We start from the raw sequence: 25,306 nt of genomic DNA on the forward strand, positions 1-25,306 counted from the left end.
GATTTCTTGGTAGGGTTGAGCCAAAATTATGCTCTCCCATAAATTTGTTTATTTATTTTTTTATCCACTTGTTTACTGTCAAATAGCCATTAAATTTGGTGGAATTCATGTGTAAAGGGAAACCCTTTCAAAACCTGTTACTCGTATAATAATGGATCACATTGTGCGGAAATGACAACTGATACATGTTGTGGGAAAACCTGTTTTACTTTGGTAGAGTGAAAGGATGTTAGTCATTCTCAGTATAGTGGTGTTCTCAGCTGGGTGCACACCCAAAAAATTGGACTTAAGTGTATATTTATGGAAAGATTGTGTAGAAATTAGTTGTTTTATGAAACAGCATCAGTACAAGTGGAAGTTGAGCAGTTACACTGAAATGCTGAAACTGAAAGTGGTACATGTTCATGGAAGATTGTTTTTTCAGAGTTTATTTTTGGAACAGCTTAAGTTTTTGAGACAAAATGTTTGATAGTCTGATGGTCCAGTTAAAAACACAGACAAATAAAGTTACAGAAAATTTAAGTCACTCACAAACATTATCCAAATTATCAGGCAACCTCTCAGCATCAACGGCTAGCCTCTCCTCAATCAAGGAACAGACCTCCAAAGTATCCTCAAACTTTGTGTCATCCCTCAGATCGCAATCATCTAAAGTTTCCCAGCTTCTGTGGCATACAGAGGCAGGTACTGAAGAAAAAAATGTGAAACCAAAGCAGAAATCCCAGCCATCTTTGTTGGAACAATTAAAGTGGCCAGTTCTTATCAACAATGAGACTCATTGGCTGCCATATATTAATAATGATGGGGATAAGGAGGAAGAGGACATTGTGGATAGATTTATAAGAGTTATTCAGAGTGAAGACCGAGATGAAAATCCAGAATCCACATTTTATAACCATCCTTCTCGGGTAATTATCACTATAAAAATGAGGAAATACAATTAGTACATTACATAACTATACAGTAAGCTATACTTTTTATGGTTTATGAAGAATTTAAACTTTTTATAGTGTGAATGTGAACACTGGTAGACATAATTACTATATTATTATTTTATTTATTTATATGTTTATTTTTCTGGCTGTCATCAGGCTGTTTTATTTATGTGTGGGATTAAATGTACCAGCATCTTGATATACAAAAGGCTAGAAGAGTAAAGTAAATGAAATATGGTTGAAACTGACATGTGTTTGTAGACAGTTTACTAAATTGAAGGTAAAATGCATCAGTAACTATTGCCTCAGGTCTATCCTGCAGGACACTCATGGCTCCTGGATAATATACGACACATCCATGTCATTTAAACAACACATCACAAACATAAAAAATAAATGCACACCTAGACTCAACGCACTTGAATCAATTGCTCGAACAACAGTTGGACAAAACAAAGAAACTAATACTACAATATACAAACAATGCATACACTCAGTGATGAATTATGAGAGTTCAGCATGGGCACCTAATCTCAGTGAGACACACCTCAACACCCTTCAGACCATACAAAACAAAGCCTTAAAAACAATTACAGGCTGCACATGTACAACACCTACAGACCACCTACACTATGAAACAAAAGTCTTCAAAGTCAAAGATCACCTTGACATGAGAGGCACACATATGAAAATTATGGTTTAATAAATTCATTGATTAACGTTCGAGAACTTACCGGTCACAGTTTTCAACCTGGTTGGGTTCTCAAACAGTGGTGTTAGAAATCAGAAGATTAAGGCCTTGCCATTGAACTTTGAAGATGTAGATCCCTTGCTTTGATGTTTCTAGTCGAGATGTCTGTTAGGCACCAGAGCTCTGGGTTGTCTATCACAACTGTTAGTGCGGACAGTGTATTCGGCGCGTCTCTTACGAGTTCGAAAAGCTCAAAAGGCCATGGGTTAATATTGACTTTTTAAGTAAATTCTCAAAAGTTCAATCCCCGATTTATTAAACCAATATTTATTACATAAAAGGAGATTTAACAAGTAAATAAAAGAGGAGGGGAGTTATATCGTATCTTATTTAAAGTTAGGTGCGGTTTGAAGCTTCAGGAAATGCTCCTGATTTGTAATATGTAAACAACAATGCCTTGAGGGAAAGTTTCCCGAACGAAAAGGTAGGCACTAATAAAGATTCCCAATAATAAGGAAGACGGCTATTTAGATAGGTAACAATTACCACACACAAACACTTGTTGCAGCCTCTACAAACACAGCACACCCACTACACTACATAGCAAAATACCCACACACACCAAGAAATGTAAAGAAAAACACCCAAATACCTATATCATACACAAATACTTTCTTCTCTTCCTCCAAAACCACCAAATACCAGCCTCCAGAAACAAATTCATAATTACATCACTCACTGCTCCATTAACACACTAAAAGACAACACATTGCTGCATGCCAGACCCCCTGATGTCCATCCCTCTGAATTCTCTCTCCCACGAAAGGATAGTCCACCTGGCCAGACTGCAATGCGGCCACCACCCAGCCCTTCTAAGCTACCAGAAGTGACTGGATGACTGCATTGTGGACAAATGCCCAGGATGTAACACTTCACCCCATACTATTCAACACGTCATGGAAGAATGCACTATACACAATCATGCACGCAAACAACACAACATACACTCCATAAAGGATTTGTGGGAAAACCCCGTTTCAGCTGTGGCATTCCTTGGGGAGATGGGACCGCTCAGACAGACAGTCTAGGGAACAACAACAACCAAATTGGTACATTATTCACTACAGGAAGAAATGTTATGTTGTTGTCTGGATAGTTAAAGTATGATACTGCAGGTGCTTGGTGTCTTCTGTATGATGGTTGCATCTGAGGCAGTTTGTATCTATGGCCTGGTCTCTATTGTATTTTTATTGTTGTAGTGCTGGATGGTGACCTGAAATCATCCCTCATCTGGTAACAACTTTCACAGTTCTCACAGTGGTTGTCAGTTTTCAGTTCTTACCATTAGGTTAGCACCTCATTGTTAGGTCTTGCCCGAAGTCAAATCAGTCATCTGTTTTTTAACTGAACAAAATAATTACAGTAATTTTTTGTTTATAAATAATTTTTTATACCTTCTGGTTATGGATACCACTCATTGGGTATGATAAATTTTATTTAAACTCATAGGAAAGAGTATCATGAAAATTGGAGTCGCATAAACTATATTTCCTAATAAGGACCCCATCTGGGGTATTGGCTGCATGTTATTGTGGCAGAGTAGCATGCAGTTGATACTTTAGGGTCTATATGGGGTGCCCTTATGGACCAGAGCCACACATCATTTTGTCTGTGATAGAGGAAAACTCTGTTCATAGAGAAATGATGACACTTTTATACTACGACTGTCCCTCTGTTATGCTGTCCCCCAACCTCTTGTTACTGTCTGGTACCATTTCTCTGAATATTTATTTCCTTTTTTTTGCCTACCCTGTAGTGGGGGAAGAGAATGCTACCATCAAGTCTTTCCGTTTGAGTTGTAAGAGGCGACACAAAATCGGGTTGGGGGGATAGGATTAGGAGTCCTACTACCTTTAGCCCCAAAGGGGACATTCCTAAAAAATGTAAAGGCATAAGAGCGTCTGGGAGTTTTCCAACCAGTACCCTAAGGTTTAGGTCTTTTAATGTGCATGGATGTGGTACAGATGAGAGTAAAAGGGAAGAGATAGACAGTATGTTTGTGCGAAGAAAGATGGATGTGCTGGCTTTGAGTGAAACTAAAATGAAAGGGAAGGGAGAGTGTGAGTTTGGGAGTGTAGCTAGAAGGTACTCAGGAGTGAAGAGGGGACGAGGGAGAGAAGGGGTGGCTATACTAGTAAATGAAAAGATAAGTAAGTGTGTAGTGGAGTGGAAGGAGGTTTCATCAAGGTTGGTGTGGATGAAGGTGAAGCTGGGAAGGGAGATGTGGGTTTTTGTAAGTGCATATAGGCCTGGAAGTGAGAAGAGCGTAGAGGAAAGGGAGGCTTTTTGGGTAGATTTAAAGGAGTGCATAGAGGAATTAGGGAGAAATATCAGTGTAGTAGTATTGGGAGACCTTAATGCTAGGGTAGGAAATTAACCAATAGACGGAGTGATGGGGAAGTATGGAGATCCAGGTAAAAATTGTAGTGGAGAATTGATGGTGGAAATGTGTCTTGAAAGAGAGTTGATGATAGCAAATACAGTGTTTAGGAAGAAAGTCAAGCATAAGTACACATGGGAGAGGGTAGTGGATGGAAGGGTGGCAGATAGAGCATTAATGGACTATATAGTGGTGACCAAGAGTATGGTAGGAAGCGTTGAGGATGTACATGTTCTAAGGGGAGAGAATGGGGGAATATCAGATTTTCTGGTGGAAGGTAAATTGAGAGTGGAGAATAGGTGGAGAAAGAGGAAAAGGGCAGAATGTAGGGAGGTACTTAGAGTGAACTGCTTAAATGAGAAAGAAAAGGAGAATGAGTATAAGAAGAAGCTAAGAGAGGAGTGGGAGGGAGTGAAGGATAGAGTAGAACTAGGAGTGGAGGAGGAATGGGGATGGTTCAAGGAGGGAGTCATAAGGTGTGTGGAATAAGGAGGGCGGGAGGAAATAGAAGGAAGGGTAGTGAGTGGTGGGATAAGGAAGCAAATGTGTAGAAGCAGGCATTCATAGATTGGCTACAAATTAGGTCGAGGGAATCATATGAGAGGTACAAAGTAAAGAGAAGGGAAGTTAAACATAAGATAAAGGAAGCAAAGAGGATAGCAGGTGTGAAATGGGGTAAGAGTATGGCAGAAAATTTTGGAAGTAATAAAAGGATGTTTTGGAAAGAAATTAAAAGAGGAAGAGGAAGCAAATCAAGTAGAGAAGAAAAGGTAAAAGGTGCAGATGGAGAGATTATAATGGAAGAGAAGGCAGTGAGAGGAAGGTGGGCAGAGTATTTTAGGGAGTTGCTCAATGTGAAGGATGATAGGGAGGGAAAGGTAGTTACAATGGGAAGCGCAAAGAAAATGAGAGTGATGAGTGAGGAAAATGGAGGAGAAATAGGGAAAGATGAAGTGAAGGCAGCTATTAAGATGATGAGAGCAGGTAAGGCACCTGTGTTGGATGGATGCCATGCAGAATGTCTGAAGAAAGGAGGTACAGTTATGGTAGACTGGATGGTGGGGTTATTTAATGTTTGTTAAAGAGAGGGTAGAGTGCCAGAGGACTGGAGGAGTGCCTGTATAGTACCGTTCTACAAGGGAAAGGGGGACAGGTGTGAGTGTAGTAATTTCAGAGGGATCAGCTTGTTGAGTGTAGTTGGGAAGGCTTATGGGAGGGTCTTGATTGAGAGGATTAGGAGAGGAACAGAGGGAGTAATTGGTGAGGAACAGTGTGGATTTAGATCGGGTAGAGGTTGTGTAGATCAGATTTTTGTGATAAGACAGATATGTGAGAAAGCTATAGGAAAAGGTAAGGATGTTTTTTGAGCTTTTATGGAACTGGAAAAGGGTTACAACAGGGTAGACAGGAATGCACTGTATGAGGTACTGCAGATATATGGGATAGGAGGAAAGCTGTTAAGAGCAGTCAAGAGTTTTTACGGGAGTAGTAGAGCTTGTGTTAGGATTAGAAATGGAGATAGTGAATGGTTTGAGGTAAAGGTGGGACTTCGTCAGGGATGTGTTATGTCGCCCTGGCTGTTCAATCTTTACATGGATGGGGTGGTGCAAGAGGCGAATGCAAGGGTAGTGGGTCAGGGGTTGGAGGTGATTAAAGAAAATGGAGAAAAGTGGGAGGTAAGCCAGTTGTTGTTTGCTGACGACACTGCACTTGTGGCAGGATCAGAGGAGGGATTGAGGAAGTTAGTGACAGAGTTTGAGAATGTGTGTGAAAGAAAGAAGCTGAAGATAAATGTGGGGAAAAGTAAGATGATGAAATGTACAAGGGGTGAGAGTGACAGCAGGCTGGAAGTGAGCATTAAGGGTGAAAGACTGGAAGAAGTGGATAGTTTTAGGTACTTGGGTGCGAATGTGGCAGGAAAGGGAGGAGTGGGGGTGGAGGTAGAATATAGATTGAGAGAAGTGAGTAAATGCCTTGGTGGATTAAAAAGTGTAATAAGAAATAAACATCTGGGAATAGATGCTAAGAGGAGGTTATATGAAGGAGTGATTGTGCCAACAGCACTGTACGGGGCAGAAACATGGAACATAAGAGATGAAAAGAGGAGGAGTTTGAATGTGTTTGAGATGAAAGTCTGAGAAGTATGATTGGGGTTACTAGGCTAGATAGAGTGAGAAATAAGGAGGTGAGGAGGAGAACGGGGTGGAAAGGGAGCTGGGAGATAGGGTTGATGAAAGAGTATTAGGATAATTTGGACACATGGAAAGAATGAGTGAAGAAAGATTAGTAAAAGAGGTGTGGAAGGCAGATGTTTAAGGAGTGAACATGAGGGGGTGACCTAGGATGAGATGGATGGATGAGGTAAAAGGGGCATTGAGAAAGAGGGGAATGTCTGTTGAGGAAGGATGGGAGAGGACAGAAAATAGGGGTGAGTAGAGAAGGGTTGTGTATGGATGATGCTGTGATGCATGGAAGGGAGTGGGTGGGGGATGAGGGGTGAGGGAGTATGTGTGAGAAATAAATTGATGCAGCCTGAAGGGATTTCTCCCCGCCTTTTTCTTTTCTGCATGCGGGGATGGACAGGAGGGTCACCGATTTAATGAAGCAGCCTTGCTGTAGATGTGCTGTGTCTTGCGACACTGCTTCTGACCCAGGACAGGATGCAGGGATGACCCGTCATCCAGGAGGTGCCAAGATAGGAGGGAGGGTGGAGGGGAGTGGAATGTGTAGGGAATGGAATGGGTGGGAGTGGTTTCTATGCCTTTTTCTTTTTGGCTACCCCCGTGTAAGGGGGAAAAAGCCTTTGGTATATGTATGTACCAACACCAACTCCATCATGAGTTAGAACCCTAATGGGCTGACGCTCATTCTTTAGACCAGGCCAAAATTTCAATTTATCAACTTTATCTTTCCATATTGGTATAGAAACAGACCCATACTTATATAACATAGTCAACAGTCCAATATTTCTTAACATAGAGGTGTTGTAAGATCTGAGGACCAGTGCCCACTACTGTGGGTTTGCAGATTTCCAGTTGATGAAACTTGAACTGACATTAGTTTTGATGTATTTTCACTTAGGCCTACTTTGCATAATGTAATTTTTTAACTGTGAGCATCATCACTGTTGTAAGGAATGGTGTTTTCTAGTGGAGACAGCATATATTAAAGCAATTTTTTTTTTTTTTTAAAAGGGAAAGGTAATGAGGAATTGTTATTCATAATTGAAAATACCTGAAAGAATAATGATTAAAATATTTCAAAGAATAATCATAATTGCATATACCAATGAGAAATGAGGAGGAGATGGAGGGTAGAAAAGGAGTTGGGAGATAGGGTTGATGAAAGAGTATTGGGATGGTTTAGACATGTGGAAAGAATGAGTGAGGAAAGAATAGTAAAAGAAGTGTGGAAGGCTATGGTGGATGAAGTGAACAGGAGGGGGCAACCAAGGATGAGATGGATGGAAAGGGTAAAATGGGTGTTGGGAAAGAGTGGGATATCTATTGAGGAAGGAAGGGAGAAGACAGAAGAAAGGGGTGAATGGAGAATGGTTGTGTATGGATGATGTTGTGATGCATGGAAGGAAGTGGATGGTGGAGTTAGGGAGTATGTGAATGATATTTTGATGCAGCCCGAAGGGATTTCTCTCTCTCACTCTCTCTCTCTCCTCTCTCTCTCTCCTCTCTCTCCTCTCTCTCTCTCTCTCTCTCTCTCTCTCTCTCTCTCTCTCTCTCTCTCTCTCTCTCTCTCTCTCTCTCTCTCCTCTCTCTCTCCTCTCTCTCTCTCTCTCTCTCCTCTCTCTCTCTCTTTCTCTCTCTCTCTCTTTTTGCTTGAGGGGGGGTTGCCGATTAAGTGGCCTTGCTGTGGATGTGCTGTGTCTTGCTACTTTGCTTCTGACCCAGGGCAGTGGGTGAGTTGCAGGGATGACCCATCATCCAGGAGGAGCCAAGAAAAGAGGGAAGGATTGGTGGTGAATGGGAGGGAGTAGATTTATGCCTTTGACTTTGACTACCTACCTTGTAAGGGGGAAAAAGCCCATGGTATATGTATGTATGCATATACCAATAGTTAGCTAACTTTATTATAGTCAAATTCATATTGATTTAAGTATTGCCATAAATAGCTACCAAATGGATCTGCTTATTGGAATATGCATTGATAGCTAGAATTTTCAACAGAGTTAATACTTTTTTGTAATTGATATCTACATGATATAGCATTGGTTAGACTTAGAATTAATATGTAATCAGTTTTAAATATTTTTCCAGCGACGCAATGATCGGGAAGAGATTAGGCGTAAACTCGCAATGGGAGTTGATGATGAGTTCAGTGCAGAGAATCGCCCTATGCGCAAACCTTCCCTTCAGTCTCGCCTGCAAAGTGGTAAGTTTAATGTTTAACATAGTAAAACTTAACCAACCTTCAATAATCTTACTATTTTTAATTATTTTAGAATGGTATTTTAAATTGAAATTGATACTCCAAATTGTTTTACTTGTCCTGGTATGCTTTTCATTTAATATGACCAGTTGGAACAGATTTTATATCAGCTTTGCTGTGAGTGCACAAACTCAAACATTTGAAATAGGTCATTGAGAATTTTTTTACAATTTTGAGGATTTATCATAACTGAAAATCTCATTACCATAATTGTTATTAAGTTTTATTTTGAGATGAAATTATTTGCATGTACTAAATAATGTTAGTAATTTGATAATGTGCAATAAGATTCCTTGTATTAGAAAAGGATGGACAACTATACTAAAGATTTTTTCAACAGGGATGAACCTGCAAATTTGTTTTATGAATGAGACAGCAAGTGATTGTGAAAGTCAATGTTCTGACACAGAGAGTACACAGGACCGTGTTGATGATGATACAGTATCAACATCTTCTTGTAGTAAGGTTAGTTTTAGTTCTAATGAGATTGATCCTTTCATCAGAAGACATTAAATCTTACATCACTGTGCTATTCTTCTACAAACCTTGGTGTAAGAATTGTGTTGGAGAAGAAGAATCATATGCTGTATTTTTAGGGGTATAACATGCAGTTGTTGTTTTTTCGTAAGAAATATTCAAAAAGTACACCCTGCATATTATATGATGAAACTGAACTGACTTGGGGCAATCTATGCCCATAGAGTTTCATAGTATCCTTACTGAACTGGAAATATCCCACCTCAGCACTTGGTAGTAAATATTATAACTCATCATATGTTACATAATTGAATCAATATTTAATTAATGGTGGAAAAAGAAATGGGTGTGATGATTTCCAGACCCATACTCATAACTCGCCCTAGTAGGAGATCCAGTGAGTTTAATTTTTTTTTTTTTTTTTTTATAATATTATACTGGTAATGTATAGATTGAACATTATATCAATATATACTTATTTATTTATCAGAGTGTGAGATAAACATTCACTAATACAATGTCCTCCATGCCAATTATGGCTGCCCTTGTGCCATATTGTTTACCATGTTTTCTTTCTTCGGGGTGTAAGGGCGTTCAGGCGGCTTGACTCACCATTGCTAGTTGATAATGTACAATCCAATGTTTTTTTTAATAATGTGAGAGACATTTTTATCTGAAGTTGAAAGTTCTTGCCAATTTAAAATATAATGAAAACATAAATCATGTTTGTCGGGCATATTCATAGAAAATGGATCTGGGCTGATTCACATTGCACAGTTTGTCTTTGTACGGCTATGTTTCTTTTGCATTCTGACAAAATGTCGCTGTGTTCACACCATACATCTAGGATACAGTCAGTTGACGTGCAGCTGTTGCTCTGGCAGTACACCAAGGAAATTTTGTGCAGAGGAGCTCACTACAATTGCTCTTCTTTTAGATAAAGATGAAGAGAGTAGAGTTAAAGCTGAAAAGAGAAGATTATGGGTGCACAACTGTCAAAGGAAAAGAGAGTGAATTTTAGACCCAACAACCTCCTCATAGCCTCTGACCAGTTCTATTAACTTCTCATCTCTCATGACTACTTCTTCAATGTGCAAAGCCACAAAATTTCCATATACTGAAGGAAAGTCATGCCCCCTCCCCTCTGTTGCTGCCACATGACCGATACATAATGGCTGGGATGCGGAACATTTCCATTACATATATGTTTCATCTGTCTGAGTTTCTCCCAAATGCATCTAATATGTATGACCAAAGGCCATACGAAAGATGAATAACAGATGGAATGTATGGTCCCGACATCTTCATTGATATCTATGTTAAAAGAAAAATTGCACGAAAGCCAAATGAAGATGAACCGTATGGTGTGAACTGGCCCTCCAAAGAAAAAATGCATCAGTCCTGTCATACAAATCTAATTGCTTTTACAATGAAATATTTTATGTAATGCTGTAATCAAGAGTTCATAAGTATCAAGGCGAAAGGTGCCATAATTTTGTGTAAGTTTCACATTTTGTAGAGATAACTATTACCATTTTCAGAGGATCTTAAGGACTAACCTTTTTCCAAAATAATGTCATGGAAATTAGGGGTGAGTGGTATATGCTGGTGCGCATTATTTACTGGAAAATATGGCAATTATATGCTATAACAATATTGTTTTTGGCTTTTCAGATATATATATATATATGTATGTATACATATATATGTGTGTGTATTTACCTAGTTGTATTTTACAGGACGGGAGCTATGCTCGTTGTGGCCCGTTTTCATATCTCTTCATGTCTAGTTTAGATTTGAACTCGTGTATAGTTCTGGCATTCACTGTTTCACTTTTCAACCCATTCCAGACATCGATCCCTCTTTGCGGAAAACCGTTCTTTTTGAGGTCTCTTCTGTAACTGTCTTTCTTTAATTTCTTTGCATGTCCTCTTGTTTCTCTATTGTCCCATTTTAGTAGGTCATCTCTATCGAGAACTTCCATCCCTTTCATAATTCTGAATATGGTCAAGAAGTCGCCTCTTTCCCTTCTCTGCTCTAATGTTGACAGCTGTAATTTCTCCAATCTTTGTTCATATGTCAAATTTGATAGTGTGGATGGCATCTTTGTTGCCACTCTGGATTCTTTCTAACTTCCTTGTGTTTTTCTTTAGTCTCGAATAAAAGCAGATTAAAATTGTGGTGCACGATCTTCCACTTCTAAAACCAAATTGTTTGGGGTTTATTATTTTATTTTCTTCCATATTTTTGCTACTGTGCTTGTGAGGGACACCGGTCTAAAGTTTGTAGGATCTTCCCTGGTTCCTCCTTTATGTATTGGTACTATGTTTGCATCTTTCCAATCTTGTGGTACCTTTCCCTCTTTTAGTGAGAAGTCTGTTATCTTGTGTATTTTATCTGTCAGTTCATTAATACACTCTTTCAATATCTAATATGCAATTTCATCCGGTCCATGCGACTTTCTGACATCTAGGCTCTTTATTTGATCTTTTATTTCCCTTTGTGTTATTTTCATTTCCTTCATCATGGGTGAACTTTCCAATTCTTCATCCTCCCAGGGTTGAGAACTCTCAATTGTAAAGACAGACCTGAAATGTCTGATCATAACTTCTGCCATCTCTGTGTCATCTGTGTACTCTTTATCTCCTTCACGCAATTTAACTGTATCATGCTTGTCTTTTCGTTTGTCATTTACATATCTGTAAAAGAGTTTCAGTTGATCCTTACATTTGTCTATAATACATACATACATACATATACCAAGGCTTTTTCCCCCTTCCAAGGGAGGTAGCCAAAAAGGGAAAGGCATAAAAACACTCCCACCCATTTCATCCCTAAATACCCTCCACACCCCTCCCACCCTTCCTCTCATCTGAGCACCTCCTGGATGACGGGTCATCCCTGCACCCTGCCCACCGCCCTGGGTCAGAAGCAGTGTCGCAAGACACAGCACATCCACAGCAAGGCCGCTTCATTTAATCGGCGACCCCCCCTCTCCGTCCCCCTTTGCATATAAGGCGAGGACGGGGAGAAATCCCTTCGGGCTGCGTCAAAATTTACTCACACATACTACCCCCCCCCACCCACCCCCCCGCCCATTCCTCCTCATGCAGTCACAACATCATCCATATACAACCATTCTCCACTCACCTCTGTCTTCCGTCCTCTCCCTTCCTTCCTCAACAGACATTCCCCTCTTCCCCAAAGCCCCCTTCACCCCATCCATCCACCTCATCCTAGGACGTCCCCTCATGTTCACTCCCTCCACATCTGCCTTCCATACAGTCTATAATATCCCTTTCATATTATTTTTTTTTTCCTGCGTATATTTACATATTCATTTCTAAATTTTTTATATGTTTGCCATTTGGATGTTTTTCTGTCTTTCTTCCATTTTTTCCATGCTTTATCTTTCCTGGCTTTACCCTCACTACATCTTTTGTTCAATTAACATTTTATGTAAATCTCTTTTTGTTTCATTTTTGGTACATATATATTGACTCCCTCTTTATAATTTTCTTTAAATATGTTCTATTTGTCTTCCATGTTTGTTTCCTCTTTTGAGAACCTATCCCAACATGCATTTTGGAAAAATTTCCTTAGCTTTACAAAGTCCGTTTTGTTGTACATAAATCTTCCTTCTCTATGTTTATAATTTTTGTCTATATTGCTTTGTTCTTGTAATTCAAACTCTATTAATATGTGGTCACTCTTTCCAATTGATGTTTTATACTCCATTCTGTTTACAATGTCTGGTTCAGAAGTCAATATTAGGTCTATTTTTGATGGTTCGTCATTGTTTCTATATCTAGTATTTTCCATAACCCAATGTGTTCGTGTATTCAATGGTCATATCTAGTAACGTGTTCCAGAGTTCATCTCCCCCTTTAACTGTCATTTCTTCCCAAATTATGTCTTTTGCGTTAAAATCGCCCATGAATACTATGTTTCCCCCTTCTTTCAGTAACTTGTTTAGCACATTTATTGTTTCTTCCAATAATTTGGAATGTTCACTATCTGACCATGCATGGGTTTTTGGTGGTACATACACTACTACAAATTTTCTGCTTTTCATCTTTTTGTTGGCAATTCTAATCATAATTACTTCTGTATTTCCCTGACCTTCAATAATCTTTGTCACATTTAACCCTTTTTTAGTTAATATCATGACACCTCCTTGCTTTTCAGTTCTGTTTTTCGCCCATTGGTTATATAGACCATGTCCTAATATACTTGTTAATAGCGGTCCTTTCAATTTTGTCTTTACTATGCTCATGATGTCAGGGTTTTCTGTTTCTAGATAGTCATTTAATTTGTTTATCCCAGAGATCATACCGTCGATGTTAGTGTATGCCACTTTTATTTTCATGTTTTCTTTTCTCTTTTGGTTTAGGTTTCTATTTTCTTGATATACCATTTTTTTTTAGTCTCAAATCCAGCACTCCAAAAAAACTCGTTTCTTTCCGACTCTGTTCTCTTTTCATTCCTATCATTTGCTTCAATTCTAAGTGCTTTGTCTTTCTCTTTTTCTTCATCATTCATTTCCTTTTGTATTCTTATATTTTTTAATTTCTCGCTATTTGCCAGTTTTACCACTTTTGATAATGCTTCCTCTGCCATCATTTGTGTTCTTAGTTTTATTTTTATAGGTCTATGATGTTTATCGTTAGAGTATTTACCTATCCTGTGAATTTCATCTATTTTTTTAACTAGATCTTGATCTTCATCCTGTATTTCTTTCAGAATTTCTTTGACTAGTTCTTTCTCCTCCTTTTCTTTTTGGTATCTATACATATCATGTTTTTCTTGTATTCCATGGACCACAATGCAGTTTCCTTTGTCAACTGTCTTTCTCACCAGGTTTTCCTTTTCTTTTATTACTTTTATAACGGCTTATTTTGTGTTTTCTTCCATCTGCTCTTTTAATATTTTTCTGAAAGATATTTCTTGGTTTTCCTGTTCTTTCTTCCACTCATTTTTTATTTCAATTAGGTCTGTTTCTTTAATTGATTCTGCTACTTTACTGGTCACTACTTTCAACTGTTCTTTAACTTCCTTTTTTAGTTCGTCATTTTTACTTTTACCCTCATTTTTCGATTTTTCATTTTCTCTCTCTAGACTATCTATTTCACTTTTTAGGTCATTCAAGTCTTTTATAGTATGTTCATTGCTTTTTTGTACAGTAATCAGTTCTTTGTGCACAGCTCGGTAATCGAATTTCAAATCTATAATTTCTTCCATCAGTTCACTTACTTCTCGATTCCTTAGTGCACTACTGTACCTGCTTTCCCTGTCTATATCAAGATTTCTTCTTGATTCACTTGTATTTCTTTGAAAACCAGAAAATACACTACCTTCCCACCTTGGATTTTTCCTTGGCATATCCACTGCGCAAAGGCGTTTGGGAATCACGCCTCTTGGACTCTCAACTGTGCTTACTCCCAATCCTCTTTTCATTGTTCTTTCTTCGTTATCACTATCCTTTTCCATTTTTACCAGAACTATACAAAAAAAAAAAAAAGAAAAAAAAAATGGACTGGAGATACATGTTTACTGGTCACCCTGAATAGCCATCATCACGCATAATAACAACAAGGTTTCATTTGTTACCAGCCATGAAACTGCTAGATAGATGCTCACAACACAGCATGTCCATATGCTTCAGTGTCTGGAACGCATGTGTGTGTGTGTGTGTGTATTTACCTAGTTGTATTTTATGGGAAGAAAGGTATGCTCGTATTGATCCACTTTTGTATCTTTCCACATCCAGTTTTTTCTTGTATAGTTTTAGTGCTCACTGTTTCCTCATTTAGTTTGTTCCAGATATCTATCACTCTATATGGGAAGCTATTCTTTTTCAGATCTCTTCTGTAACTCTCCTTCATAAGTTTCTTCTTGTGTCCTCTTGTTTTTCTTCTGTCCCACTTTAGTAAGTCATCTCTATCAAGAATTTCCATCCCTTTCATAATTCTGTAGATGGTTATCAAATCGCCTTTCTCTTCTTTGTTCTAGGGTTGGTAGATTTAGTTTATCCAATTTTTGTTCATATGTCAAATTGGAGAGTGTTGGTGCCATCTTTGCTGTTGCTCTTAAAACTCTAGTTTCTTTGTTGTTTTTTTAACTAGGTGTCCATAATGTCGCAGTATACTCTAAATTTGGTCTTATCACTGTAACTAGTATTTTGTTTACCATTTCTTCATCCATGTAGTCCAAGGCTACTTTCATTGATCTTAATAAGTTAAAAGTTTCTCCAACTAATTTGTTGATATGTTTGTCTGGTGTCATATCATTTGAGATAGTTACTCCAAGGCCCCTCTCTGAGTTGACTTTTTTATACTTCCTTTGTACCAAATTTATATTGACATGATATTTGCTTTTTGTAAATTCCATTATGCTAAATTTCTTAATGTTGAAGTTCACTTCAAACTTCTGACTCCATTTCCAGACTTTGTCCAAGTCTTCTTGAAAAGATTTGCAATCTTCCCCTCTTTAGTAATTTTGCATCATGTGGAAAGAAGTTCATATAACATTCCACACCTTCATCCCTATCATATAAATAGCAAACATTATTAGAGCCAATACAGAGCCTTGTGGAACTCCACTTATCATATCTTCCCAATTTGAGTTCTTGTCTCTAAGTACCACCCTCATTTTTTTCCCGTTCAAGAAATCTTTCATCCATTCCAATAACTTTCCTTGTATTCCACCTATTATTTAAATTTTTCTTAGTAGTTTTTTGTGTGGTATTTTGTCAAAAGCCTTTTGTAAGTCCAAGGAAGCTAAATCTGCCCATCTGTCTCTTTCTTGTATTGTTTCTATAAACCTCTTCAGTATGGTTCAAAACCTCGCGGGCAGCATTAGCTGCCAGACGTACGATGTGTCGTAATAATACTTGCATCATAAAATATAGTCACCGCTTATATCGATCGTTCTCTCTTTCACCCGTGAATTTTGATAACCATAGAAAATGTGATGAAGACAGTTTAGAGAGTATGTCATTACGCAGGGGCAACTACATTAAATATAATCAAGACGCCGATAAGGCAGCCTCGCGTATCCACTTGCTCCTCATGCCACCTACGTATGCGGCACCGTATGGAAGGGGTTAATCTTGAGTAAAAGCATATTAAGTTTGTGGTACATGATCTTTCACTTCAAAAATCAAATTGATTAGGATTTAGTATTTGGTTCTCTTCCAAGTGTTTAATCCATCTATTCTTTCAGCATCAAGTTTTTTCTTAAAATCTTGAATAGTGTTTGCACACACTGTTTATATAAGTTATTCCAGATATCCAGCACTCTGTGTTGGAAGCTTTTTTTTTTCAGATCTCTTCTATAGTTATCCTTTTTGAGTTTCTTTTCATGACCTCTTGTTTTTCTATTGTCATTTTTTAGTAAATCATTCCTATCAAGGATTTCCATTCCTTCCATGATGATATAGTCAGTAGATCACCTCTTTCTCTTCTCTGTTCCAGTGTTGGTAGTTCCAATTTGGATAATCTTTGTTCATATGTTAATTTGGAAAGAGCTGGTGCCAACTTTGTCATTGCTGTCTGTATTCTTTCTAATTCCCTTATATTCGTTTTAGTACTGGGTGTCCATATTGTCACTGCGTTTTCCAGTTTTGTTCTTAGTAATGTAACTAATAATTTTTTAATAATTTTTTCATCCAAATAGTCAAATGCCACTTTCATTGACCTTAATAGGTTGAAGGTTTCTCCGACTATTTTGTTGATATGTTTATCCGTTGTCATGTGTTTGCTGATGTCTCTTTCCAAGTTCACTTTTTTTTATTTCTTCTTCACCAAATTTATAATTTTTTGAAATTTTGTTTTTACTTTTTCCAAACTCCAGTATACTACATTTCTTGATATTGAAGTTCACTTCCCACTTTTGAGTCCATTTCCAGATTTTGTCCAGGTCTGATTGTATTGAATCACAGCCCTCTGTTCTTTCTTTAGTATTTTTGTGTCAACTGCAAAGAAATTCATATAACACTCAACTCTTTCATCCGTGTCAATTATATATATATGGCAAACATGATTGGAGCCAGCACAGATCCCTGTGGGACACCACTTATCATTTCTTCCCACTTCAAGTATTTGTCTCTAATTACTACCCTCATTTTTCTCCCAGTCAGGAAGTCCTCCATCCATTCTAATAATTTACCTCCAATGCCACCTATTGATTCTATTTTTCTTATTAATTTCTTGTGTGGTACATACATATACCAAGGCTTTTTCACCCTTACAAGGGAGGTAGCCAAAAAGAAAAAGGCATAAAAAACATTCCCACCCATTCCATCCCTAAATACACTCCACTCCCCTCCACCCTCCCTCTTATCTTGGCACCTCCTGCATGACGGGTCATCCCTGCACCTTGTCCACTGCCCTGGGTCAGAAGCAGTGTCGCAAGATACAGCACATCCACTGCAAGGCCGCTTCATTAAATCGGCGACCCTCCCTCTCCATCCACCCCTGCAGAAAAGGAGAAGACGGGGAGAAATCCCTTTGGGCTGTGTCAAATTTTTCTCACATATACTACCTCACCCCCCATCCCCCCACCCATTCCACCTCATGCATCACAACATCATCCATATACAACCATTTTCCATTCACCCCTGTCTTCTGTCCTCTCCAGTCCTTCCTCAACAGACATTCCCCTCTTCCCCAAAGCCCCCTTCACTCCATCCATCCATCTCATCCTAGGACGCCCCCTCATGTTCACTCCCTCCACATCTGCCTTCCATACCTCTTTTACTAGTCTTTCTTCACTCATTCTTTCCATGTGTCCAAACCATCCTAATACTCTTTCATCAACCCTATCTTCCAATTCCCTTTCCACCCCTGTTCACCTCCTCGTTTCTCTATCCAGCCTAGTAACCCACATCATACTTCTCAGACACCTCATCTCAAACACATTCAAACTCCTCTCTTCCTCTCTTATGTTCCATGTTTCTTCCCCATACAGTGCTGTTGGCACAATCACTCCTTCATACAGTCTCCTCTTAGCATCCATTCCCAAATGTCTATTCCTCATTACACTTTTTAATCCACCAAGGCATTTACTCGCTTCTCTCAATCTACATTCTACCTCCACCTCCACTCCTCCCTTTCCTGCCACATTTGCACCCAAGTATCTAAAGCTATCCACTTCCTCCAGTCACTCTCCCTTAATGCTCACTTCCAGTCTGCTGCCACTTTCACCCCTTGTACATCTCATCACCTTACTTTTACCCACATTTATCTTCAGCTTTCTTCTTTCACACACTCTCCCAAACTCTGTCACCAACTTCCTCAATCCCTCCTCCAATCTTGCCACAAGCGCAGTGTCGTCCGAAAACAACAGCTGGCTCACCTCCCACTTTTCTCCATTTTCTTTAACCATCTCCAATTCCTGAGTAGTCCTGACCCACCACCCTGGCATGTACCTCTCACACCACCCTGTCCATGTACAAGTTGAACAGCCAGGGCAACATAATGTATCCCTGACAAAATCCCACCTGTACCTTGAACCACTCACTCTCTCCATTTCTAATCCTGACACATGCTCTACTATTCTCATAAAAACTCTTGACAGCTCCTAGAAGCTTTCCTCCTATCCAGTATATCCGCAAAACCTCCCATAGTGCCTTCCTGTCTACCCTGTTGTAAGCCTTTTCCAGATCCATAAAAGCCCCAAAAACATCCTTCCCCTTTCCTATAGCTGTCTCACATCCTGTACTACTTTTAGAATTTTTTTTTTTTGCCAATTCTTTGTCTTCTTTTCTCGCAGAAACATATTTCAGTTATGTTTTTCCTTTAGACCATAGATTAATATACATTTTTTTTGTCGACTGTATCTCTTACTACATTTTCTTTTTGTTTAATTACCTTGATAACTGCATGTTTGGCTTTCTCCTGCATCTGTTGATGAACTATTTCTTTGAAAATTACCTTGACTTTTTCCTTGTCATTTTCCAATCATTCCTGAGTTGCTGTAATTAAATTTCTCCTATGCTTTTTCTCACTTCCATGGTCATTGCTTTAATTTTTTCATCTACCTCTTTCCTTATGGTCTCATTTGTGTTTTCATTATTTTTCAACTTTTCGTTTTCACCTTTCAACTCAGCCAGTTCTTTTTTTATGTACACTTATCTCTTCTTTTATTTCATTGTTTAATTTAGATCAGTCACTTCCTTGTTTAAGTCTTTATTCATCTTCCATAGCTCGATTGTTTCTTGCTTCCATAAATCATTCATATTTCTCATATCCCTCTCTGTCTGTAATTCTACTAAAGCGTCTTCTTTCATACCCACTGAATCCAGAAAAAACTACTTTCATTGCCATTGTCAAATAGAAACCTTTTGGTATTTACCTAGTTTTATTATACAGGAAGAGAGCTATGCTTATAGTGACCCGTCTTTGTATCTTTCAGCATTTAGTTTGTCCTTAAATTCTTGCATAGTTTTTGCACACACTGTTGCCTCATCCAATTTGTTCCAGATATCTACCACTCTGTGTGGGAAACTATTATTTTTTCAGATCTCTTCTATAACTATCCTTTTTCTTCTTGTTTTTCTCTTATCCCACTTTAATAAATCTTATGTTGAGGACTGCCATCTCTCATAATTCTGTAAATAGGCAGTAGATCTCCTCTTTCTCTTTGTTCCAGGGTTGTTAGTTCCAGTTTGGACAGTCTGTTTGTATGTCAATTTAGAGTGTTGGTGCCATCTTTGTTGTTGCTCTTTGGATTCTAATTTCTTTATACATATATTTTTTTTTGTACTGGGTGTCCATAGTGTTGCAGTGCACTCAAATCTTGGTCTTATTAGTGTGACTAATATTTTTCTTTACCATTTCCTCATTCAAGTAGTCAAAGGACACTTTCATTGATCTTAGTAAATTGAAGGTTTCTCCGACTATTTTGTTGATATGCTTGGCTGGTGATGTGTGTGTCTGTATCTGCATGGAATAAATGATGGATACCTCCATGTTGTAGTCCTGCAAGATGAATAGCAAAGCTGCCCATTTTCAAAATCTGTCAACCCTCTGACCTCCAGGATGTACAGCCCAGAGGGGCTGACACTTAGTCTCCAGACTGGGCCCAAGATCTCTCTTTTAACTTCAACTGTATTTCTTACTCTTTTACACATGTGGGGAGCTGACAACCGGTGACTGCTCTCCTCTTACCACCACTTTCAGCTGGTGACTTAGAAATGGTCCCACACTGACACAACACAGAAAGCATACATACATACATATACCAAGGCTTTTTCCCCCTTCCAAGGGAGGTAGCCAAAAAGGGAAAGGCATAAAAACACTCCCACCCATTTCATCCCACCCTTCCTCTCATCTGAGCACCTCCTGGATGACGGGTCATCCCTGCACCCTGCCCACCGCCCTGGGTCAGAAGCAGTGTCGCAAGACACAGTACATCCACAGCAAGGCCGCTTCATTTAATCGGCGACCCCCCCTCTCCGTCCCCCTTTGCATATAAGGCGAGGACGGGGAGAAATCCCTTCGGGCTGCGTCAAAATTTACTCACACATACTACCCCACCCCCCACCCCCCCGCCCATTTCTCCTCATGCAGTCACAACATCAATCATATACAACCATTCTCCACTCACCTCTGTCTTCCGTCCTCTCCCTTCCTTCCTCAACAGACATTCCCCTCTTCCCCAAAGCCCCCTTCACCCCATCCATCCACCTCATCCTAGGACGTCCCCTCATGTTCACTCCCTCCACATCTGCCTTCCATACCTCTTTTACTAGTCTTTCTTCACTCATTCTTTCCATGTGTCCAAACCATCCTAACATTCTTTCATCAACCCTATCTCCCAAATCCTTTTTCACCCCTGTTCTCCTCCTCACCTCCTCATTTCTCACTCTATCCAGCCTAGTAACCCCCACCATACTTCTCAGACACCTCATCTCAAACACAGAAAGCACTCCAGAATTTCTTCTCTGAGAGATCTCTGGGAGGTACCAAGGTCCATTGCCAGCCACTGTGGGGCTGTGAGTTTTCCACTTAGTTGCTCAGAGCAACAATTGATTGTGGGCCCTGCAACATTTGAAAGCATGAATGTTGGGAATAGATGTCCAGTACAGAAGAAGTATTGATTCATTAGTTTTCTCTGTATCCTCAGGCGACCACTCCACAGACCTCACAACTCTTGGGGAAGAGCCAGACTAAGTTGCCACCAGGTGATGCAGACCAAGAAAATGGAGAAGCTGACTTCTTCACAAGGCAGGCAAGACTGCAGGCTGAGGCAAGACTAGCACTGGCCCAAGCAAAGGAAATGGCACGGATGCAGATGGAAATTGAGAGACAAAACAAGAAGAAAAGTCCCATAGCAGAAATTGTCAGGGAGAGTTTCAATAAAGTGAGTTGCATGAAATGTTTGCAAGACCCTTTCAACATGGTGGCATACTATATACCTGCAGGTTCATACTTGCCTTACTGCTTTATTCAGTTAGTCAAACTCATGGCCAAAAGGGTATCAGTGAATCAAGAATTTCTTTAGACAGGGTGGTCCCATTTCATAGAGAAGAACCTGTAGATATTAGTTCAAATAAAATTAAGTATTACACTATATTGAATGAATTGATGAATAATTAGATGTCATAGTTAGCATACCTTTATCCTAATTATATTGTAAATACATGCATATACTTAATGCCTTTTTCTCCTGTATAATGGGGATGGGTAAGACAAAGCACAATTGTACAGTACACAATCCATTATCAGAAATTCTCAAAAGCTCCAAAAACAGAACTTTCTGGCAACATTGTTTACCATCAAATGTCAGTGAGCAGGCACCCATTTGCTGTTTGTTGTTTTTTCTTTAAGATTTTGTGTAATTTACTGTGAAAATATCAAAAAGAACTGCAGATAATCCTATGAGGAACATTGGGAAAAGAAAAGAAAGTGTTTATCATTATCAATACAGCATAAAGTGGAGTTATTGCAGAAATTTGATTATGGTGTGTCTGTGTGGCATCTTACCAAAGAATATGGTGTTGTAACTACCAATGTTTATGATTTAAAGAAACAGAAAGACAAGTTACTGAAGTTTTATAGTGACAGTGATGATCATAAACTAATGAAAAATAGAAAAACACTATATAGGGCAAAAAATTAAGATTTTGACCATGTGATGATGGAAAGGATTTGACATCAAAGAAGGGAATGTATGCCACTGAATGGTTTGATGGTCATGAAGCAAGCTAGAAAATATTATGAAGGTGAATGTCAATTTTCAGAAGGCTGCAGACATTTAAGAATCGTCATGGTGTAAAATATCTGAAAATCTGTGGTGAAAAAGCTTTTGCTGATCATGAAGCAGCTGAAAATTACATTGATGAATTTGCCAAGATAATATCTGATGAAAACCTTTCTCCTGAGCAAATTTATAATGCTGACAAGACAGCTCTGTACTGGCACTATGTTCCAAGAAAAACACAAGCAACAGCACCAGCAGGTTTTAAGGATGCCAAGGAAAGGTTAACTATACTTTACTGTGCCAATGCAGCATGCACACACAAGGTGAAGTTGACAGTGACTGGAAAAAGCCAATGTCTGAGATGTCTGAAAAGGGTACACAATTTACCCATGTATTATGCAAACAAGAAAGCATGGGTAATCCAAGAAAAGTTTTCTGACAAGTTCAGTAACCACTTTGTTCCAGTGGCACAAGCTCATTGCAGGCAGGCTGGACTGGGAGAAAAATATAAAATTCTATTGTTCCTGGACAACTGCTCATCACATCCCCTTGCTGAATATCTTGTGAAAAGTAATGTTTTCTGCATTTACTTGCCTCCCAATGTGACATCTATTTCACAGCCTTGTGATCAAGGAATTTTATGCTCCATGAAGAGCAAGCACAAGATAAAGGAAGCAAAGAGGAGAGCGGATGTGAAGTGGGTTTAGAGTATGACAGAAAATTTTGAAAGTAATAAAAAGATGTTTTGGAAAGAAATTAAGAGGAAGAGGATGCAAATCAAGTAGAGAAGAAAAGGTAAAAGGTGCAGATGGAGAGATTATAATGGAAGAGAAGGCAGTAAGAGGAAGATGGGCAGAGTATTTTAGGGAGTTGCTAAATGTGAAGGAGGATAGGGAGGGAAAGGTAGTTGCAGTGGGAAGTACTAAGAAAACGACCGTGATGAGTGAGGAAAATGGAGGAGAAATAAAGAAAGATGAAGTGAAGGCAGTTGTTAAGATGATGAAAGCAGGTAAGGCACCTGGTCTGGATGGATGCCATGCAGAATGTCTGAAAAAAGGAGGGACAGGGATGGTGGACTGGCTGGTGAGGTTATTTAATGTCTGTTTGAGAGAGGGTAGATTGCCGGAGGACTGGAGTGCCTGTATAGTTCCACTTTACAAGGAAAAAGGGGACAAGTGTGAGTGTAGTAGTTTCAGAGGGATTAGCTTGTTAAGTGTAGTTGGGAAGGCTTATGGGAGGATCTTGATTGAGAGGATTAGGAGAGGAACAGAGGGAGTAATTGGTGAGGAACAGTGTGGATTTAGGACAGGTAGAGGTTGCGTAGGTCAGATTTTTGTGGTAAGACAGATATGTGAGAAAGCTATAGGAAAAGGTAAGGATGTTTTTTGGGCTTTTATGGATCTGGAAAAGGCTTATGACAGGGTAGACAGGAAGGCACTGTGGGAGGTTTTGCAGATATACGGGATAAGAGGAAAGCTTTTAGGAGCAGTCAAGAGTTTTTACGAGAGTAGTAGAGCATGTGTCAGGATTAGAAATGGAGAGAGTGGTTTGAGGTAAAGGGACTTCTTCAAGGATGTGTTATGTTGCCCTGGCTGTTCATTTTATACATGGATGGGGTGGTGCGAGAGGTAAATGCAAGGATAGTGGGTCAGGGATTGGAGACGGTTAAAGAAAATGGAGAAAAGTGGGAGGTGAGCCACCTGTTGTTTGCAGATGACACTGCACTAGTAGCAGGATCAGAGGAGGGATTGAGGAAGTTAGTGACAGTTTGAAAGAGTGTGTGAAAGAAGGAAGTTTAAGATAAATGTGGGTAAAAGGTGATGAGATGTACAAAGGGTGAAAGTGGCAGCAGACTGGAAGTGAGCATTAAAGGAGAGAGACTGGAGGAAGTGGATAGTTTTAGGTACTTGGGTGCGAATGTGGCAGGAAAGGGAGGAGTGGAGGTGGAGGTAGAATGTAGATTGAGAGAAGCAAGTAAATGCCTTGGTGGATTAAAAAGTGTAATGAGAAATAGGCATTTGGGAATGGATGCTAAGAGGAAATTGTGTGAAGGATTGATAGTACGACAGCACTGTATGGGGAAGAAACATGGAACATAAGAGAGGAAGAGAGGAGTTTGAATGTGTTTGAAATGATGTGTCTGAGAAGTATGATAGGGGTTACTAGACTGGATAGAGTGAGAAATGAGGAGGTGAGGAGGAGAACGGGTGGAAAGGGAGCTGGGAGATAGGGATGATAAAAGAGTATTAGGATGGTTTGGACACATGGAAAGAATGAATGAAGAAAGACTAGTAAAACAGATGTGGAAGGCAGAAGTGGAGGGAGTGAACATGAGGGGGCGACCTAGGATGGGATGGATGGATGGGGTAAAAGGGGCTTTAGGGAAGAGGGGAATGTCTGTGGAGGAAGGACGGGAGAGGACAGAAGACAGGTGTGAATGGAGAATGGTTGTATATGGATGAGATTGTGATGCATGAGGTGGAATGTGTGGCGGATGGGGGTAGGTAGTATGTGTGAGAAAAACTGGATGCAGCCCAAAGGGATTTCTCCCTATCTTCTCCTTTTCTGCACGGCCTTGCTGTGGATGTGCTGTGTCTTGCGACACTGCTTCTGACCCAGGGCAGTGGACAAGATGCAGGGATGACCCATCATCCAGGAGATGCCAAGATAAGAGGGAGGGGAGTGGAGTGTATTAGGGATGGAATGGGGGGGAATTGTTTTTATGCCTCTATTTTTTTTTTTGGCTACCTCCCTTGTAAGGGGGAAAAAGCCTTTGGTATATGTATGTATGTATGAAGAGCAAGTATAAAGATCATTTTATGAACTGCGTGCTTGATGCAGTCAACAGGAGTAAAAATGCAAGACTACCCGAAACAGTTTAGTGTTAAGGATGCCATGTATGCAGTTGCCAATGCATGGAATGATGTTGATAAATCAACATTAACAAAACTTTGGCCTGTGACAATGCTTGATGATAATGATGATCTTACAGATATAAAATTTGAGGGATTTTGTGTCACAAATGAGAAGATTATATCAAACCTTGTAACTTATGCTAAAAATTTACATACATACATATACCAAGGCTTTTTCCCCCTTACAAGGGAGGTAGCC

At 39.4% G+C, this 25,306-nt stretch overlaps 1 protein-coding gene across 4 annotated transcripts in view; it reads left to right on the top strand.

The window, feature by feature from the left end:
• Schip1 (Schwannomin interacting protein 1) overlaps window positions 1-25,306 on the top strand; it is a 438,711-nt gene that overhangs the window by 394,564 nt on the left and 18,841 nt on the right. For all 4 annotated transcript variants that reach the window (XM_076179629.1, XM_076179631.1, XM_076179632.1 and 1 more), the window contains exons 7-9: window positions 8,338-8,452; window positions 8,850-8,974; window positions 21,116-21,352. In XM_076179629.1, coding sequence (XP_076035744.1) covers window positions 8,338-8,452; window positions 8,850-8,974; window positions 21,116-21,352 — 477 coding nt within the window. The remainder of the gene's footprint in view (window positions 1-8,337; window positions 8,453-8,849; window positions 8,975-21,115; window positions 21,353-25,306) is intronic.

The sequence above is a fragment of the Oratosquilla oratoria genome, chromosome 43 (genome assembly GCF_046742065.1).
Source record: "Oratosquilla oratoria isolate Oo_2021 chromosome 43, ASM4674206v1, whole genome shotgun sequence".
Lineage (NCBI taxonomy): Eukaryota > Metazoa > Arthropoda > Malacostraca > Stomatopoda > Squillidae > Oratosquilla > Oratosquilla oratoria.